At 54.2% G+C, this 19,555-nt stretch overlaps 2 protein-coding genes across 4 annotated transcripts; one reads left to right on the top strand and one right to left on the bottom strand.

The window, feature by feature from the left end:
* Positions 1–1,695: 1,695 nt before the first annotated feature.
* Positions 1,696–11,895, bottom strand: Plod3 (procollagen-lysine,2-oxoglutarate 5-dioxygenase 3). Of its 2 annotated transcripts, XM_059249149.1 has the most exons (19): positions 11,762–11,895; positions 11,344–11,435; positions 11,088–11,224; positions 10,845–11,008; positions 10,614–10,726; positions 10,435–10,498; positions 9,314–9,411; positions 9,005–9,106; positions 8,737–8,862; positions 8,475–8,596; positions 8,170–8,274; positions 7,913–8,038; positions 7,523–7,664; positions 7,307–7,420; positions 7,110–7,178; positions 5,812–5,916; positions 4,822–4,968; positions 3,427–3,552; positions 1,696–2,314 (listed from the first exon to the last, which is right to left on the bottom strand). In XM_059249149.1, the coding sequence occupies exons 1-19, from the start codon at positions 11,877–11,879 to the stop codon at positions 2,159–2,161; spliced, it is 2,226 nt and encodes a 741-aa protein (XP_059105132.1). In that variant the 5' UTR covers positions 11,880–11,895; the 3' UTR covers positions 1,696–2,158. The 2 variants fall into 2 exon arrangements, with proteins under 2 accessions (XP_059105132.1, XP_059105133.1); XM_059249150.1 differs by lacking the exon at positions 8,737–8,862.
* A 44-nt stretch (positions 11,896–11,939) lies between these two features.
* Znhit1 (zinc finger HIT-type containing 1) lies at positions 11,940–17,789 on the top strand. 2 transcript variants are annotated; one of them, XM_059249152.1, is made up of 5 exons: positions 11,940–12,097; positions 14,544–14,714; positions 17,095–17,174; positions 17,310–17,479; positions 17,573–17,789. In XM_059249152.1, exons 1-5 carry the CDS (start codon positions 12,079–12,081, stop codon positions 17,592–17,594), a joined length of 462 nt encoding a protein of 153 aa, XP_059105135.1. In that variant the 5' UTR covers positions 11,940–12,078; the 3' UTR covers positions 17,595–17,789. The 2 variants fall into 2 exon arrangements, with proteins under 2 accessions (XP_059105135.1, XP_059105134.1); XM_059249151.1 differs by lacking the exon at positions 11,940–12,097 and adding an exon at positions 12,620–12,753.
* The last annotated feature ends 1,766 nt before the right edge of the window (positions 17,790–19,555 follow it).

Genomic DNA, 19,555 nt, shown 5'->3' with positions numbered 1-19,555 from the left:
TTTTTTCGTTGTGGAAGAGTACACACAACCTTTTTGCCTTTGGAGGTCAAAGGGCTACTTGGGGGAGTTTGTTTCCTTCTTCCCCCGTGTGGGTCTGAGGGACTGGACCTAGATTTGACAGCAGCAAATCCTGTACCCAGAGGGCCATCTCCCTGACTCCAATTTGCTTTCTTTCAATGCCAGGATCAAACACAGGACTGTGTGAATGCTGAGTAAGTACCCCACCACTGAGGGATATCCCCAGCTCTTGGTTGTTTAGACAGGTTTGGCTGCAAGCACCTTACCAGCTGAGCCATCTCAACAGCCCTTGCCATTCACATTTTGAGACACATTCACTATGTAGCCCTGGCTGGTCTTGAACTCCACATCCTCCTGTCTCTGTCTCCTGGATGCTAGGATTACACACTGCATTTCCTGGCCTTCATTTTGTTGTTGTTGTTGTTGTTTTGTTTTTTGTTTCTCTGTGTAGCTTTGGAGCCTTTCCTGGATCTCACTCTGCAGACCAGGCTGGCCTCGAACTCAGAGATCTGCCTGCCTCTGCCTCTCGAGCACTGGGATTAAAGGCGTGCACCACCACCACCTGGCCCTGGCTTTCATTTTTAAGTCAAGCAAGCCAAGAATGGTACCTTGTGCTGGCAATCCCAGCCCTTGGAAGGCAGAGGTAAGAGGATCACCTTAAAATCAAGAGCAACCTAGAATATACAGAGAGATCCTGTCTCAAAAAGCTAAGAAGGGGCATCGAGAGGGCTCAGTGGTAAAGGTGCTTGTCACCAGCCTGACAGATTATTCTGAGTTTGATTTCTGGGTCTCACACTGTCTTAGTCAGGATTTCTGTTGCTGCTTCCACAAGACACCACGACCCAGTGCAAGTTGGGGAGGAAAGGGTTGATTTGGCTTATGCTTCCATGTTGTAGTTCATCACTGAAGGAAGTCAGGACAGGAACTCAAGCAGGGCAGGATCCTAGAGGAAGAAGCTGATGCAGAGGCCATGGAGGGGAGCTGCTCACTGACTCACTCAACACAGCTTGCTCAGCCTCCTTCCTTATAGAACCCAGGACCACCAGCCCAGGGATGGCACCACCCACCATGGGCTGGGCCCTCCCCTACTGATCACTACTTAAGAAAATGCCTTACAGCTGGATCTTCTGGAGGTATTTTCTCAATTGAGGTTCCCTCCTTTCAGATAACTCTAGCTTGTGTCAAATTGACAGAAACTACCAAGCACGCACATGGTAGAAGAAAACCTATCCCCACAAGTCTCACACACACACACACACACAAATGTAATATAAGGGGGAGGGGCCTGCAGAGCTGGCTCTGAGGTTATGAGTGCTGGCAGCTCTTGCAGAGACCAGAGTTTGGTTCCCAGCACCCCAGGCAGGCGACTCTCAACCCCACTACCTGTGACTCTAGTCCCATCTTGGGTGATGCCATCTTCTGGCCTCTGTGGACACCTCATGTGCATAGACCCACACTTACATACACAAAATTTACTTAAAAAAAAAAAAGAATAAAGGAGAGGGGATGTAGCTCAGTTGGTAGAGAACTTGACACCATGCAGGACTCTAGGTTTGAGCCCCAGCACTGTACAACGTGGACATGGTGGTGTACAACTGTAATCCCTCTAGTGAGTTGGAGGCCAGCCTGGGCTACATGAGACCCTGACTTTATATATATATGACGTGGACTCAACAGTTACAAACACCCTTTTATTGAAAGTGAGGCTGAGGAAGCACAATAATTTATCAGGCAGGGAACTCTCAGAAGTCCGCTCCTGCTGGGCAGCAGTGGTGCACGCCTTTAATCCCAGCACTTGTGAGGCAGGGGCAGGTGGATCTCTGCGAGTTCGAGGCCAGCCTGGTCTACAGAGTTCCAGGACAGCCAGGGATACACAGAGAAACCTTGTCTCAACAAACAAAAAACAAACAAACAAAAAAAGAAGAGTTCACTCCCCCTGAGTCCATGGGGTCAGTGGGAAGGTGGAAGACTCCAGGGACCTCCTGGGAGGGATGCTGGGGCTGGACATTCAGTCCCAGGCACACAGACGCACTCAGGAAATGAGAAGAGCCAGGGCCCCTCTCTCTGAGAACAGCAGAATGGGACCCCCAGGGCCCAACAAGGCACAATGGCAGAGAAGGTTTGGCAGACTGGTCGAGTGTCAGGGGTCAACAAAGGACACCATGATGTATCGAGTGCCCCGGGTGGTGGGCAGGCCCTCATGGTAGTGTGTGAGGCGGCCAGGGTGCAGGAGAGCCCAGCCCTTCCTGGGCGATGAGACTCTGCAGTCATAACGCAGGAAGCGGCAGCCACCTCCCTGGGGAGATGAGAGAGAACATAAAAATAAAAGTAAGGTTAGCGGACATGGGGATGTGGGGGCAGGGGGCAACAGGCGTGGGAGAGGCGCCATTCAAACGGGCTGGTGGTTAATCTGGACTGCCAACTTGATGGAATTTATCGTCATCAGAGAAACAAACCTCTGGGAATATCAAAGAGGGAGTTTCTAGAATGGGTTGAAGAGGGTCAGGGAAGACCCACCCTGAATAAGGATGGTGCCATTTCACGGCTGGCGGCTAGGGCTGATAAAAAGGAGAAAGTAAGGAATGGAGAGATGCTCAGCGGTTAAGAGCACTGCTTGCTCTTCCAGAGGACCCGGGTTCAATTCCCAGCACCCACATGGCAGCTCACGACTGCCTGTAACTCCAGTTCCAGGGGGATCTGGCACCCTCACACAGACATACGTGCAGGCAAAACAACAATGCACATACAATTAAATTAAATTTTAAAAAAGGAAGGAGAAAGGTGAGCTGGGCACCAGGCTTCCCCTCTTTGCTTCCTGACTGTGGATACAATGTAACTAGCAGCCTCCCTCAGGCTCCATGCCTTCCCCACCCACACTCCCAGAATGTGAGCCAAAAGAGAAAAGTAACCAATACAGACTTGGGGAATCGAGAAGGGGGGGGGGGGGGACCAGCTGTGCTGGTTAACACCAACTTGAAAGATGGGGTCATCAGGGATGAGGGGGTCTCAACAGAGGAAACACCTCCATCAGACTGGCCTGTGGGGCATTTTCGTGACTGATAATTGATGGGAGAGGGCCCAGCCCACAGTGGATGGGGCTATCCCTGGGCTACTGATCCTGGGTTCTGTAAGAAAGCAGGCTGAGCAAGCCATGAGGAGCAAGCCAGTAAGCAGCACCCCTCCATGGCTTCTGCATCAGCTCCTGCCTCCAGGTTCCTGCCCTGCTTGAGTTCCTGCCTCGGCTTCCCTCGGGATGGACTGTGAGCAGCTGAGCCAGGACATGACCCAAAAGAACCAGACATGTGAGAAGGCCCAGCCAGAGGCTAGGAAAGGAGCTAGACAAGGCTGCAAGGGTGAAGTGTGTGGAGGAGCCCGAGCGTCTTGAGCCAGGAAGGACCCCAGACTCACCTCATAATCCACGCCCTTGTGATTGAGGGCAACATTGAGGGTGAAGGTGGACGAGTCATGGTGTGGCCGAAGTGAGGGCTGCTCATCTGGCCGGTAACGGACCACGAAGTTCATCACTGCCCGTGTCTGTTGAGACATGAGGTGGATGCTATAGGAAGGGCAAGGAAAGCCACGGCTCTTCCTTCTCTCTCTTTTTTTGTTTGTTGGTTTTTTTGGTTTTTCAAAACAGGGTCTCGCTGTGTAGCCCTGGCTGTCCTGGAACTCACTCTGTAGACCAGACTGGTCTCGAACTCACAGAGATCTTCCTGCCTCTGCCTCCTGAGTGCTGGGATCATAGGCGTGCACCACCACACCTGGGCCTACTTGTCCTCCTCTACCCTAGGTCCCTCCCCGGAACTGGGAGTGCAGATGTGGAATGCCATGTCCAGCTTTTTACACAGATGTTGACGACATGAACTCAGGTCATCATGCTTACATGACAGGCCCTTTACTGATCAAGCGATCTCCCCAGCCCCATGTCTCCCCAGTTTTTTGAAACAAAGTATCACATAGCCCAGGCTGGCCTCAAACTACAGATGTAACTATGTAGCTACAGATGACCCTGAACTTCTCTGATCCTCCTGCCTCTACCTCCTGAGTGCTGGGATTACAGTCCTGTGCTTATTACCTTACCAACAGTTTACACAGTGCTGGGGATGGAAGTTAGGGTGCTGTGGAACAATCATTTTCTACACTATGATGTATTACTCTCACTGGTTAATGAAAAGCTGGCAGGCTGGTAACTGGGCAGGAAGTTAGGCAGGAACGCCAAACTGAGAATGCTGAGAAGAAGGAGGGCGGAGTCTGGGAGACACCAGCCAGCTGCCCAGGAAGCAAGACATGCTAGAGGACAGGTAAAGCCATGGCAATGTGACAATACATAGATTAATAGAAATGGGTTAAGTTGTAAGAGTTAGCTAGTAATAAGCCTGAGCTATCAACCACATGTTTATAATTAATATAAGCCTCTGTGTGGTAATTTGGGAACAGGCGGTCAGGACAGAAAAACTCAGTCTACATTAGGGCTTTGTGCATGAGAGGCAAGTACTCTAACTGACCCACATCTCCAGCCCTTCTCTTCTGATCTGAGACAGCCCATGCTTTCCTCAAACTCTTGGTCTTTGTACCTCAGGTTCTCAAGTGATGAGGTTTAGGTGCCTGCATGCCCCTCCAGTGATTCTTCTAAAGGCACAGCAGCCCAAGTAGGAGGCCTGACTTCTTCCCAAGCCCATCTCCATCCCAAGCCCTAGGTCTGTGGAGCTTTAGTTACTACACTGATTGAGAGGGGGGTGCGTATGGAGCCTTCCAGGACCGGGGTACTGGGGGAAGGGGACAGCAGTGGTTGGGACAGCCCACCTTGGTGTGGTAGCCAGGGAACAGGTACTCGGTCATGGGCCCCACATATGTCCTCAGCAGCTGAAGCCACTGGTCTTCGTACCCGACCTGCTTCATGTGTATGTCCACGGTAGGAACATTCTCGTATCCTCCAGCCAGCCTGGAATCCTGCGGACAACGGACACTGAGCCACTCACATCCCTGGGCTAGCCCATTCTTCCTCAGGGACAATATCAGCTTCATCTTGTTGGTTCCCATTTTTTTTTTCAGGACAGGATTTCTCTGTGTAGCCCTGGCTGTCCTGGATCTCACTGTGTAGACCAGGCTGGCCTCGAACTCAAGAGATCCGCCTGGCTCTGCCTCCCGAGTGCTGGGATTAAAGGTGTGCACTACCACTGCCCAGCCCGAGTCTTAACACTTCTGTCTATCTGGGCCTTTCAGTCTCTGCTGCTGCCATCTCTCCTGTGAGTCGCCCTGACCTTCCCATGTCATCTGGCCATGTCATGTAGCCCATGAAATAAGCGCCCTCTGTGTTACAGCTAACCTTGACTGTCAACTCGATGGGACCTAGAAACACCTAGAAGACAAGCCTCTGGGCATGTCAGGAGGGATTATCTGGATTAGGGTGACAGAGATGGGAAGACCTGACCACTGTGGGCGGCACCATCCCCTGTGCCAAGGTCCTGGCCTGAATGACAGAGAAAGGGAGCTGAGCACCAGCATCATCTCTCTCTGCTTCCTGACTGCAGATGCCACGTGACCAGCTGCCTCACGCTCCCGCTGCCTCATATGCCTGCTGCCACCCTCCCGCCATGACGGACTGCACCCGCAGACTGTGAGCTGCCAGAAACCCTTTCTTCAAGCTGCTCTTGTCAGATATTGTCACAGCGAGGAGACAAGTAACGAATGTACCCGGAATGAGTCCCACCCCGGGGATTCCCCTCCGAACCCCAATCCCATGGTCCCTCCATCGGGCCCACCCTGTCCCTCTCGGGACCCCTCAGCCCTCACCTCGTGCCGGCCTCCAGACCACTGGCCATAGTGTTCCATTTCCTCCACCAGCTCATCACACATCTGCTCTGTCAGCAGTGGGAACCAGTACACATCTGGGCATGGCTGGGGACAGGGTAGGGCAACAAGGGACAGGGCAAGGTGAACTCCAGGAAGGGGGGCAGAGGGTGGGGCAGGCAACAGGACAGGGTGGGGAGATGGACGGACGGGGAGGATCTACGTAAGGGCCACCTGAGCTCTCTAGGCAGCTGCTGGGTTTGGGGGTAGTCAGTGAAGAGGCCTGAGCAGAAAAGGGCAGAAGCAGGGTGCCTGGAACCCCAGTATCTAGGACAATGACCCTGTTCTGCATTTTTTTTTTGAGACAGGTTTTTTATGTAGCCCAGGCTGGCCTCAAACTCACTATGTAGCTGAGGCTGGCCTTGAACTTTTGATCCTCCTGCTTCCACTTCCCGAGTGCTGAGATCACAGGCATGCAACACCATGCTCAGTTTATACAGTGCTGGGGATTGAACCTGGGGCTTTGTGAATGCAAGGCAAGTATTCTACCAAGTGAGCTACAGCCCCGGCCCATTTATTTAGTTTTAGTTTTAGAAAAGGTCTTACTATGTAATCCAGGATGGTCTTGAACTTGCTATGTGTCTCAGGCTGGCCTGTAACTCCTAACCCTCCTCTTCCTGCCTCCACTACCTGAACTCTGGGATTATAGACATGCACCACACCACTATCTATCTTCATGTGAGTGTAGGCACACCTGTGTAGGGTGTGTGCTCAAATGTGTGTATGTGACGTCTGAGTCTGACACCAGGAACTGATCGATTTTTCCTGCACCTTCTCCACTGAGGCAGGATCTCTTAATCAAACCCAGAAATTACTGATGCAGCTGGTCTGGCTAGTCAGCCTGCTGAGGATCCTCAGTCTCTGCCTTCTCAGGCTGGAATTATAGGTGGGCCATCACACATCCAGCATTTACTTGGGTTCTGAACTAGGTCCTCATGCTTATGTGTGAAGGGCTTAACCACGGAGTCATCTCGTCTGCCCCTTCTGTTTCCTGAGACTTGGTCTTGTCACCTGACCATGGCTGGTCTGGCACTCACTATGTAGCCCAGGCTAGCCTGGAACTCTCTATCCCTCTACATCAGCATCTGGACCTCTAAGATTACAGGCCCGTGATGCTTAGTGTGGCTATCAGCCTCCCTCTTGCCCAAACAGCAAACCCTCAGTCCCTGGGGGCTCAGCTGGGAGCCCACCAATCCCAGCGGCGGGCGCTTCACACAGGCCGAGGTCCTGGGGCAGCTTACCTGCTCCACCAGCCCCTCCCCATCCAGGGCCCGGCTGTAGTTCTCATGGATGTACTGTTCTTTCCAGTCCTGCGGGAGGGGTTGGGGCATTTGAGTGGAGCCGTCTTTACTCCTGCCACTGGGCTACCCACCCCCCACGGTGGGCAGTGGAGGGGGGCCCCTGTTGGGTGGAAGCAGGGTCAAAGGGCCCCTCTTACCACAGGGTTGTCGAAGATCTGCCAGAGGTCTGGGTGTAAGTGGTCAGTGTCATAGCGAGACGTGGCCAGCAGCCGGCCGAACTCGTGCTGATTGCTGAGGTGGAGGAAGATGCCCTGGAGTGGGGTAAAGGGTGGGCATGCGTGAGGAGGACTGGAGGCTGCGGGCACAGCATCACGTCCCCAGACGTGGCAACCCATGCCAACCACCCCACTCACCTTATCCCGGAGGCTCTTACAGAAAGCCATGTCTGGGTCAGTGTCACTGCCAGAGAACACCTCCTTCTGGGGCAGCTCCGCCCTCAGGGTCTCCCCGCGGATCACATATGCCTGGGATATGTAGGGCACGTTCCACACGCCCCTGCCGGCACGAGGTATGATCAGCCAGGCGGACAATCCCCCAGATTAGACTTTGCTCATCGCAGAGGCTCCTTCCCTCAGGGTACCCCAGAACCCTGGGCCTGAAGCCATCACACTGATATAACATAACAACCCAATCCGTTACCAGTCCCTACCCATAGCTGCGGCCTAATGACCACATAGGATGCTACGGAGTGGGGACCCAGGGAAGGCTCTGGCACCGGCATGGCGCACATGGGTGGGACTCACACTCGCTTCCGCTGTACCAACTCCACGTAGTCTTCGGAGCGGGCATAGTACTCATCGGGGCTCAGGGCACCCCAGAAGTTGGACCAGAGCTTGCCATGGCGGGAAAGCATGGGGGCTATTACCTTCCTGTGGATAAAACAGAGGTGAAGGATGGGCAGAGGGAAGTGAACAAGAGGGGACAGGACCACGTCCCACCGAGGGAAGGGGTGGAGCTCCTAGGCCCTCCTGGGGCTCCATGGATGGGTGGGGCTGGTCACCTGTTTTGTTCAATCAAGATGCGCAAGGTCTCGGGGTTGGTAAGGACAGCATCAGCATCCAGGCTGAAGTAGAACTCGCACTCGGGGTCCTGCCGACATCTATCCCTGGAGCGGAAGACCCACAAAATGGGGAGATGAGCCAAATGGGGCATGGAGGCAGGGCAGCGGGGACAGTGGGATGAGGGGGGCTCTCCCAGCTCCGAGATCAGGACGAGAGTCGGAGTCTCCTTCCCAGGGGCTCCACCATCTACGGCAGATGATGAGGCAGGGGAGTGGAATGTGAAGGCTCAGGGAGAGTCACTCACATGGCCATGTCCCTGGCCTCCCCTGGGCTCAGCGCTTCCTCTGGTCCTACTAGCTTTGCTGCTGAGAAGTGGTCCTGCAGCTGTGGCCAGGCATCGGCAATGTGGGGCTCATGGTACACCTCCTGAAGACGGGACAGGGAGAGGGTTGGACTGACAGTGAGAGGGGGTCCATGAGGGATGCAATCAGGGGGGAGCAGATGGGAAGAGGTGCAGGATGCAGGGCGTGTGTGCGGGGGTGGGGGTGGGGTCTCCCATATCTCACGTTATTATGAAGGAAAAGAGAGATCCTGTCCGGGGGGTAATCCAGGAGCAGCAGTCGCTGGAGGAATCGAGGCAGGAAGGGTGTAGGCTGCTCCACAAACACGGCCAGAAGCACCCGGGGGGGAGGCTGGGGACACCACAGGACAAGGCTCACAGAAGCCCGGGCCTCTCTCTGCCCCGTAGCCCCCACCAGCCGCTGCCCACTCGGCCAGGTTGGGATGCCCAGGAGCTCCGCAACGGAGGCTGCCCTACATCACATCTCTCCTCACCTGCCCCCCCGGGAGTGTCCTCTGGTTCTGGTTGCAGAATCCACAGCCTCCCTGGGGAGTCCAGCCATTGGGGACATAGTTCCCCAGGTAGTTGAGCTGCAGCTGTGGGGACAGGGGGTGGGTAGCTAAAGTGGAGGCGTCTGGGGACAGACAAGAGGCGAGTTGGGCTCAGCACAGGGAGAATTCAGCAAGATGGAGAGGCAGCTATCCCAGCAGGTCTTCCACTGGGACTGGGGAGGACCAGACGGTCCAGGAGGGATGGGGTACCCAGGACCCGGGACAAGCAAGGCCTGAGGGCACCAGGGGCACCTTAGTGGGACCGTTTCCGTGGACCACAACAGGAAGGGTGTCGTAGGCCACATTCCGGATGCGCACACGATTCTGGTCGAACTTTAAGACCACCTCATCTAGGGGGAAAACGGGAAGGCTTTCAAGAGTCCCTTTATTTGGGAACCGCAAAGCAACAGGCAAAAACATTATTGAATTGGTTTAAGTCACCATCTAGTGTGTGTGACTGGGGCTGGGGAGATGGCTCAGTGGACAGAGGCCCTTGCCACCAGGCCTGAGACCCAGAAACCACACAGTAAAAGGAAAGAATAGACTCTCAAGAGCTGGCCTCTGACCTCCGCACGTGCCATGGCACATGTGCTCCCCTCCAAAACAAATACACGAGAAAAAAAAAATTTTTTTTTTTTTTTTTTTTTGGTGCTTTTCTGTGAGTCCTTTCTTTCCTTGGAAAGGGTCTCGCTACGGCCTGCAACTCAAGGTCGTCCTTCCTCTGAGATCTGAGATCAGGGCTATAACACCATCCTTGGCTTCTGTAAGTCTGACCAGGCTGTTGCCATCTTAGAGAGTTTCAGCCACTCTACCTGAGTGACCTGGGTGATTCACTAGGCCCTAAGGGAGTCAGATTTCTTACCTGCCCAAGGGTCTTCCAAGGTGGGAAGTCAGGGAACTTTGCAGCTCTGTGTTAATGAAATCACAGTGGGAGAGCCCCTGACTGGGTACCTCAGCATGTGCCCGGTGGATAGATACCTGAGCTCCAACACCATTTTCCCTTTTTGTTTTTGGGTGGTGCCGAGAATTGAACCTAGGGTTTCTATATGCTAGGTACACCTTCAACCACTGAGCCACACCCCAGCCCCTCACTGGGGGATTCTAGACAGGTGCTCTACCACTGAGCCACACCCCAGCCCCTCACTGGGGGATTCTAGGCAGGTGCTCTACCACTGAGTCACACCCCAGCCCCTCATTGGGGGATTCTAGGCATTCTGCTGCTGAGCCGCACTCCCAGCCTCCCTATCGCTAACACAATATAATATGCTTAAGGTATGGGATAAGTTAGCACACTGGCCATCTGCAGACCAGCCCAGTTAGTTCTGGCAGGAACCCGTCCCTCACCACCCACTTGTAACCATCTTCTTCCTCACCTAAGGCTCCATTGAGGTTCTGGAAGATCCGGGACTTATGGTCCAGATTAAGTTTGAGTTTCTCCTAGACAGCATGAGATGGACATGAGCGGGGGCAGGTGGCACCCTATCTTTCTCCAGCTCCCCTCATGCCTTCTCTCCCACTCGACTAGGGAACGCCCCATCCCCAGTCTCCCTACCCGCAGCCCTGGGTCCAGGTACAGTCGAGTGTAGAACAACTGATCATCATCATCATCCTTATATTTCCACTGGCGGACGATTTGATGGATGGTGGGAGCAAAGCCAATGAATCCTGGGGGACAGAAGAGAGATAGACCCCCAGGAATCCCAGGATCCCACTCTCTCTCCAACCTTGGGGAACCTGGAGCATGCAGGGAAGGGAGCGCTGTCTTGGGTACTCTGCCACTCACCACCAGAGTTGAGGAAGCGCTTCCCCGTGCCCACCTCAGGGTACTGCTCTGCCAGCCCCCACTCGGGCCAGCAGAAGCTCTCAGCAGAGAACAGTAGATGACTGCCACTCTGGACAAACTTCTTCAGCAGCTCTGCGGGGCTGCTGGCCAGAATCACGTCGTAGCTGGGCAAGGAAAGGGGTCTCTCTTTCTCTCTCCCCGTATTCTCACTTTCCCTCTCTGTCCACCCCAGACCCTCTTTACCTGTCTACAAACATGATAATCCTGTCTTCCTGGTTTGCGTATTTCTCCATCTCCTTTTTCAGCCATCTGACCTTCTGGCCTCCACCAACGGTTCGAGCCACGTCGCCCCCTCGCCACTCGTGGCCCAGGCCCAGGGTCTGCAGGAAAGACCCCCCACCCCCACGCCATGGAAGAGGTTCAGCTGGCCAAGGTGAGGAAACAGGACCAGCCGCCAGCCCACTCCGGACGGAGCTTCTCCCATGAGGCCCCCACTCACCCGGACAGTGTAGTTAAAGAACTCCGCAGACTGCAGAAAACGCCGGTATCCCTCTGTCTCTGCCGTGGCCACAGTGATCACCAGCAATTTGTCTGTCACAGTCATGGAAGTGGCACTTAGGACCCACGGCTCGGTGTCCCACGTGTGTATCCCCTCCACCTCCCCGTTATTTCACTAAAGTTCTTTTCACTTCCCTCCTGAAACTTCTTCCTGCCCAGGGACATGTGGTCTCCAGAAGAGTCGGGTGAGAGAAACACACAGGGATGGGGGCTGGGGTGTTCCCGCTGTCAGGGGGCACTGGGACCCCTTCGTTCAGCGTGGGGGAGAGGGTGAGGCTCTGGGGCCCGGGAGGGGCTGGACACTCCCTCCCAGGCTGGCAGACGTGTCGACTCTGCCCACTGGGCCCCCGGGTTCTCACCTGGGTTGACAGCGTTGGAGCCCCGGGGCCGATCGGAGGCAGAAGTCACCGGGGGCAGCGGCGGCAGCAGCAGCAGCAGGAGCAGCAGAAGCCGGGGCTCCGGGCCCGACGCAGCCATGGCCAGCGGCTGCAGCAGCGGCCCCACACTCGGGCGACACCCGGGCCCGCGGCGGGGCTGAGCTTAGCCTGGGTTCCGGACTCCGGGCGAAGCAGATTCTGGGAAGAGGGGAAGGCGAGCGCGCGGCGGCGAGGAGGAGCTGTGCTCGGGACTCCGCCCTGGAAAAAAAGGCGTAACCCGAAGCCGCCGAAAACCCGAGATGCAGACGGCGAGACAAGGCAAGGATTGTCCCGCGGGCGCGGGCCGGGGGGCGGGGAGCGGCCGGGGGTCAGGTCCCCGGCGCCGCCCGAGTCTCACGCACCGGGAAGTGACCTTTTGCGGAGGGTCCAGGGGACGCGGGGGCGGGTCTGGACCACGGCTCTGACCCGGAGGAGGACTGGACGGCGAGGCCTGGGGGAGGGGCGCGCCGGGGACTGACGGCCGCACCCCCCACCCCGGGAAGCTCGATGCAGGACATCGCCGCGGGCGGGGGTTCACCAAAGCCCCCCAACCCACCCACCCCCCGCCCCTGCCCGGGGACACGCTCCGGGGCTGCAGAAGGGCCCCAGGGACCAGAGAAGACCGCGCGCATCGTGTTTTAAAAGTGACCCTCTGCGGGTTTGGGGGGGGAGAAGGGCTCTAAGGTTTATTTTTTTTAACAACTACAACGCGACCGGAAGTAGGTTTGCCCCCATCAAAGATGGCGGAAAACCCTTCTGGTCTCCTAGGGAACATCACGCCATGACTTCCAGGCGGAGGGGAATGACTGCGCACGCGCACGAGGGCTCGCCACCGGAAGGGATGCGCTGGAACCGAGGGGTGGGTGGTTAACACGCCTGCGCAGTGGGTTCTCCCGGCAACTGTGTTGCGCAAATGGTGGAGAAGAAACCCTCCGGTATGTGAGCCCTTAGAGGCTCGCCCTTTTCTTCATCCCGAGTTCGAGTCCGCCATAACGTTCGTCCGCCCCGTTATCCACGTCAGATCCTTTCGCAGGCCCTCTCGCTCGGCCTTGGGGTAGCCGAGCAACCATTCATTCATGTTTCGTGAATGGTTGCTGCAAGCTGGACGCGGGGATGGAGAGGACGGCTTGTCATTCCAAAGCCTGGGTGCAGTGAGCGCTTGTACCCACCCCAGCTTCGGGATGGGGGGCACAGAGAAGCGTGGGAAATCAAAGCGCTTGGCTGTAGGCTCCCCACCCCTCCCCACTCCACGCCCCTACTGTTTCTTCTTTCTTTTTTTTTTGGGGGGGGGGTTCGAGACAGGGGTTTCTCTGTAACTTTGGAGCCTGTCCTGGACTAGCTCTGTAGCCCAGGCTGGCCTCGAACTCACAGAGATCCGCCTGCCTCTGCCTCCCGAGTGCTGGGATTACAGACGTGCGCCACCACCCCCGGCTTTATTTCTTCTTTCTTACTTAATGAGACAGGTTTCACTTTGTAGCCTAGGCTGCCTGTGTAGTTAGGTTGGTCCTGCCTCGCCTTCTCGATGTCTTGTAACCAAGTCTGTGGTTGGAGGGGGTTCTAGCTTGAGACTGTCATGCCATGGGAAACACAGCTTTGTGTTTGGATTAGAAGCACCAGGAATGGGCTGACAAGATGGCACAGTAGGTAAAGGAGCTTGCTGCCAAGCCTGACCGCCTGGGTCAGTCCCCAGGACCCGCATGATGGGAGAAAAAAACTTCACGAATTGTCCTCTGACCTCCACACTTGTACTGCGGTACCCACGTGCGCAAAGAAACACATAGAACAAATGAACTTTTTGAAGAAAGAAATGCCAGAAAAGAGGCTAGGGATTTGGCTCAGCTGGTAGAGTGCTTGTCTAGTGTACACAACGCTCTGTTTCATTCCCAGCACCACATAAACCACAGGCGTGGTGGTGCACAGGAGTCATCCGGAGTCATTCCCAGCTACATAGTAAGTTCCAGGCCAGCCTGGGCTTGGTGAGACCCCCAATGAAGGTTGTAGGGGGTAAGGGTGGGAAAGAGTCAGGGTTATCAGTAAAAGAAGGGCAGGCAGAGGTGGCCTGAAGAGCAGGAGGGGAGCCAAGGTGTGGGACTGGGAAGCATAGCCAACAAGAGAGGAGGGCCCTTTTAGTCCAAGGAAGGTATTCCGTGCAGTCACGGGGCATGGAAATGCAACTCAGGCTAAAGGAACATTCTAGAAACATACACTGGATTTTGCCCTACGAAGTCACAGGTGTGTTGAATGTGGAAGCCAGGGGTCAGCGTAATGTCAGTCCTCTAAATGTACTCCCTTATTTTTTAAAGTGTGTGTGTGTGTGTGTGTGTGTGTGTGTGTGTGTTGCTATGTGCAGATGAGTGTAGGTGCCTGTGAAGGATGGAAGAGGGAGTTGGATCCCCTGGAGCTGGAGTTACAGGCGGTTGTGAACCACCCTGGAGGCTGATGATCCTGTGTACTGGAAACTGAACTCTAGCACGCTACTAGAGCAGAGAGTGCTCCTAACCACTGAGCCATCTGTCCAGCTGCAGTTTATTGTGTCTCTAGTGACTGCTGGGGCTGGATGACTAAGAGTCAGCATGAAGGGCCGAAACCGGCTTCCCAACCTGGAAGGAAGCAGGGTCAAGAGCTGGGAACTTCCCTCAGCATCGTGACGGGGATGAGGCCAGGAGACTGTGCCAGCCTTGCTTTCCCCCTTTCCCGACCCCTGTAACTCTGTTGTCCTATCTAGTTCGCTCCCAGGACCCTGGACAGCGGCGGGTGCTGGACAGGGCAGCCCGGCAGCGCCGGATCAATCGACAGCTGGAAGCGTTAGAGAATGACAACTTCCAGGACGACCCCCACGCGGGCCTCCCCCAGCTGGGCAAGAGGCTGCCTCAGTTTGATGATGACGCAGACACAGGTGAGGTGGGGCTTGTGGGAGAGAGAATGAGACGGTGTCACTGCAGATGCCCGTGAGCCGAGGTGGGAATTGAGCCTTTATTGTATTTTTGATTTCTTTATTGTGTGTGTGTGTGTGTGTGTGTGCGCGCGTGCGTGCGCGCATGCGTGCGTGTGTGTGTGTGTGTGTGTGTGTGTGTGTGTCTGCACATGCTGGCATGTGGAGGTCAGAAGACAACTTAGAGGAATTGGTTCTCTCCTTCCACCATGTGGCTTCCAGAATTTGAACTTGGGTCACTCAGGTTGCTGGGTTGGGCAGCAGGTGTCCTTACCCACTGAGCAAGGTTTCCAGCCCCTGGTTCTTTAAAATTTCGATTGATTCGGAGAGCCGACAGTCTGAGAAGACGATGCTTTACTATTCTAAAGAGCCATCTCCAGTCAGCAGGCTGCAGACAGAGACAGGGCTGTCAGTCACTCTGGATTGGGTGACGTCCAGTCTTTCTCCTCTGTGTCAGGTGTCAGCCACATTTCTGAGACTTGTGACGCCTGTGCCTCTCATTATCATCCCTCGTACTTGTCTCTCAGTCTGTGGATGTCTGCGCTGGGATCAGGCACTTTGAACCACTGGGTCACGTTAGTGTCTGCTGGCGTTACCTTTGTGTTCCAAGGACACCTGGACTGGGAGGGGGGCTTAAAACAACCGTCAACAGCTGTATACACTAAGCTAGTAATAAATGTCTGTGCCTGTTCTTTCTATTGTAGGGAGGGTTTTGTCTGTCTGTCTGTCTGTTGTGGAATATTATCTTAAGAGGTGTTACACTTGTTTATGCTGTGGAACATTTGTTTTAATGTCGCAAAGATGGGCTGCATTCTTTTATGTTGCTTTTGTTTATCTCTGTGAAGCTGCGTTACTGTGCCTGTCTAAAACACCTGATTGGTCTAACAAAGAGCCGAATGGCCAATAGCAAGGCAGGAGAGAAGCTGGGCGGGGCTGGCAGGCGGAAGGAATAAACAGATGGAGAAAAAGAGGGACGAGGAAGCAAGAGAGATCAGGGAAGGAGGAGGGGACCAGCCACCCAGCTACACAGCAAGCCATGGAGTGAGAAGTAAAGAAAGGTATATAGAATAGAGAAAGAGTAAAAAGCCCAGAGGCAAAAGGTTGATGGGATAATTTGAGTTAAGAAAAGCTGGCTAGAAACAAGCCAAGCTGAGGCTAGGCTTTATAAGTAAGAGTAAGCCTTCATGTGTATGATTTATTTGGGAGCTGGGTGGCGGGCCCCCAAATGAGCTAAAGAACAAAAGAGTGACAAACCAACTATAGTCTGTTTTTTGGGAGAGAGTCTCTCTGTGTGGACCAGACAGCCTTGAACTCACAGAGATCCACCTGCCTCTGCCTCCCAGCTGCTGGGGTCAAAGGTGTGCGCTATGACACCCAGAGAGACTTTTGAAAATGTGAACAACTTCTATTATTTTAGTTGTGCATATGTGTGCGTGTGCATGTGTGTGTACACATGCGTGCCATGGCATGGCGTGTGGGTGGATGTCAGGGGACAACTTTCAGGAGCTGGTTCTCTCTTTTGTAATGTGGGTTCTAGGGATTGAACTCAGGCTGTCAGGGTTTTTTTTTTCCCCCTCGAGACAGGGTTTCTCTGTGTTGTTTTAGAGCCTGTTCTGGATCTCACTCTGTAGACCAGGCTAGCCTCGAACTCACAGAGATCCGCCTGGCTCTGCCTCCCAAGTGCTGGGATTAAAGGCGTGCGCCACCCCCACACCCCCAAAAGTGTGTCTTTCTAATACAGAATACAAAAGTATCCCTGCCATTGGGAGAGGAAAGGAGTAGGGCTGTGAAGGCCCTGTGGGAAGGTCCCAGCAGGGAGGTGACTTGGAAGCTGCTCCTGGCTTTCCAGGGACTAGCTCCTGTGCTGGGGCAACTGTCTTCCCTCTCTGCGCCTGGGTTTCTTTATGTGTGTGGAATAAAAAAGATGTAGCAAGCAGGTATGATGGTGTATACCTGTAGACGCAGCACACAGAAAGATGAGGTAGGAGAATTGCCAAGAATCTCAGGTCAACCTGGGCTACGTCGTGAGTTTGAAGTCAGCTTGGGGTATGTCATGAGACTTTGCGTTAAAACAACAACAAGAAGGCCTGTAGTTCCAGCACGTGAGAGGTGGAAGCAGGAGAACCAGTCCAGGGTCATCCTTGTTTATATAGTGAGTAGTTCATGGCTAGCCTGGGCTACCTGAGCTCCTGTCACCAAAATAACAAGATGGAGTAGACTAAACTTTAGGGAGCTGACTGTCGACCCGGATTGGAGATGTCAGGGTACAGGGCAGATGCAGGCAGCCCTGGAGGGACAGACCCCAAGTGTCACAGCAGCAACTCATTGCCCTTGATTCCCCTAGGAAAGAAAAAGAAGAAAACTCGAGGTGACCATTTCAAACTTCGCTTCCGGAAAAACTTCCAGGCTTTGCTGGAGGAGCAGGTAAGAGAGTTCTCAGCCTGCTGGTATGGGGGGGGGGGGGGGGGCGGGGGTCCATGCTCTTCAGGATACTCGGTGGACACCGGCTGCATGGCAGAGTGGAGAACTCAAGACGCCTGTCCCTTCATGTCCCTGCAGAACCTGAGCACATCTGAGGGCCCCAACTACTTGACGGCCTGTGCGGGTCCCCCGTCCCGACCCCAGCGCCCCTTCTGTGCTGTGTGTGGCTTCCCATCCCCGTATACCTGCGTAAGCTGTGGTGCCCGGTACTGCACAGTCCGCTGCCTGGGCACCCACCAGGAGACCAGGTGAGCCGGAGCCTAACCATGCCCATAGTCTCACCCCACACAGCATCCGAGGACCTTCCTCCTCTTCAATCGGCTTCTTTTCTCTCTCTGCAGGTGTCTGAAGTGGACGGTGTAAACCTGGCATCAGGGAGAGGAAGTCCATCCCCCTAACCCTTCCCCAGCTCATCCTCAAAGGCTAGAGAAAGGAACTGCCCATTCACCCAGCAAAGCTCTGTCCTGCCAACCAAGGAAGGCCACATGGACCCCAGGGACTGGGTGGGGTTGGTCCAGCCCCCAGAGTGCTGTGATAATAAATGCCCGGTGACAGGAACCTGCCTGCTTGTTTGAGGTGTTTGGAGGTGAAGGTCAGGGTTGGCTGTCTGTCTTCCCTCTTCCAGCCTCCCGTTGTCTGCCCGCGTGTCGTGGGAGGTTTATGTCCCAACTCTACCTACTCTCAACTCATCTCTGCCCTTCTTAGCTGGTGCTTTAGTTTGGTTTTAGAAATAAAGTCTTACTGTAGACAAGACTCGCCTTGAACTCACTATATACATAGCGAAGGAGGACTGAACTCCTAATCCTTCTGGCTCCACCTCCCAGTGCTGTCCCCCACCCCGTCATGTTTTTTTTTTTCTTTTTCCGAGACAGGGTTTCTTTGTGTAGCCCTGGCTGTCCTAGAACTCACTTTGTAGACCAGGCTGGCCTCGAACTCCTGCCTCTGCCTCCTAAGTGCTGGAATTAAAGGCATGTGCCACCACTGCCCCCAAGTGCTGTTTTTTAAATATTGGTTTTTTTACATATGTCTGAATTTTTTCTCCTCCATATTTATGGTGTGCGCACATGCCACAGTGAGTTGTAGACGTCCAGGGACAACTCTTGAGGGAATCAGGTCCCTCCTCCTACTTTGTGGAGACATGATTTATTGTGTCTGCCCCCTGCTTGGTGGACCTCAGGCTAGCTGGCCCACAAGCTTCCAAGTGATTCTCCTCCTTCCCATCTCACTGGAGAGGTGCTGGGACTACATACAAGAGCTATGACATGGCTGGGTTCCAGGACTCAAACGTGGCTCATCAGACTTTCAAGGGCCTTCACCCACGCAGCCATCTCCCCTGCCCATGTCTGGTGTTTGGAAAGCCTGAGGACCATATGTCCTCCTATAAATGGACCCCAAAATATTGAGATATAAATTTATATCCCTATAAATGGCCCAGCAGGGAAACAACAGCCACTTGTGTACCCTTGACAAAAACTGGGCTAGAGAGGTGACTCAGTGGTTAAGGGCACTGGTTGTTCCAGAGAAGCCAGGTTCGATTCCCAGCACCCTCATGGCACCCCACAACTATCTGTAACTCCAGTTCCAGGGGACCTGACGCCCTCTTCTGAGGGTGCTTCATGCACAGGATGCACAGACCTATGTGAAGACAAAACGCACACACATAAAATAATAAAAGCTAAAAAACCTCCCCCTCTCTTGGGGGCAGTCATCCTCTTCACCAGAGATCGCAGCTTCTTCTGGAAACTTACAGAGTGGCTAAGGAGGGAGGGACCCCACCCAGCCAGTGATGAGTGGCCTGTTACAACTCTGCTTCTTCCCTCCTGTCGGTTACTTAGAGCTTTTCCTTGTTTCGTTTTGTTTTTTAAATTTAACAGTGTGTGTGTGTGTGTGTGTGTGTGTGTGTGTGTGTGTGTGTGTGTGTAGGAGATACAGCACGCGTGTAGAAATCAGAACAACTTTCAGGAACTGGTTCCCTTCTCGCACCGTGTTGGTCCCTGGGGTCAAACCCAGTTGTCGGCCCTGGCATCACGCGTCTTTACCCACTGAACCATCTCACTGGCCCCATTTCTTAGTTATGAATTTAGTTTGGAAGGAGGTGGGGTTTTTAGAGTTTGTTTATTTGTGTGTTTCGTGTTTTGAGACAGGGTTTCTCTTGTGTATCCCTGTCTGTCCTGGAGCTCCCTCCGTAGACCAGGCTGGCCTCGAACTCAGAGAGCCACTTGCCTCTGCCTCCTGAGTCTGGAATTAAAGGTGTGTGCCACCATGGAAGGAGGTATTTTTAATCTTTCTGGTTCTGAAGTTATTTTTATTTCTTTCTTCCTCCC

This window comes from Peromyscus eremicus, chromosome 23 (genome assembly GCF_949786415.1).
Source record: "Peromyscus eremicus chromosome 23, PerEre_H2_v1, whole genome shotgun sequence".
Taxonomy (NCBI): domain Eukaryota; kingdom Metazoa; phylum Chordata; class Mammalia; order Rodentia; family Cricetidae; genus Peromyscus; species Peromyscus eremicus.
This window is presented reverse-complemented; position numbering and strand designations above follow the sequence as displayed.

Excerpts from the sequence above, each read along its gene's own strand:
- Plod3 (XM_059249149.1), bottom strand. The coding sequence starts at position 11,879 with ATGGCTGCGTCGGGCCCGGAGCCCCGGCTTCTGCTGCTCCTGCTGCTG. Across the intron at positions 8,863-9,004 it reads GGACACTCCCGGGGGGGCAG|CCTCCCCCCCGGGTGCTTCT; the intron begins GTGAGGAGAGAT and ends TGGTGTCCCCAG. Across the intron at positions 8,039-8,169 it reads ATCTTGATTGAACAAAACAG|GAAGGTAATAGCCCCCATGC; the intron begins GTGACCAGCCCC and ends TTTTATCCACAG.
- Znhit1 (XM_059249151.1), top strand. The coding sequence starts at position 12,732 with ATGGTGGAGAAGAAACCCTCCG. Across the intron at positions 14,715-17,094 it reads TGATGATGACGCAGACACAG|GAAAGAAAAAGAAGAAAACT; the intron begins GTGAGGTGGGGC and ends TGATTCCCCTAG. Across the intron at positions 17,175-17,309 it reads AGGCTTTGCTGGAGGAGCAG|AACCTGAGCACATCTGAGGG; the intron begins GTAAGAGAGTTC and ends ATGTCCCTGCAG.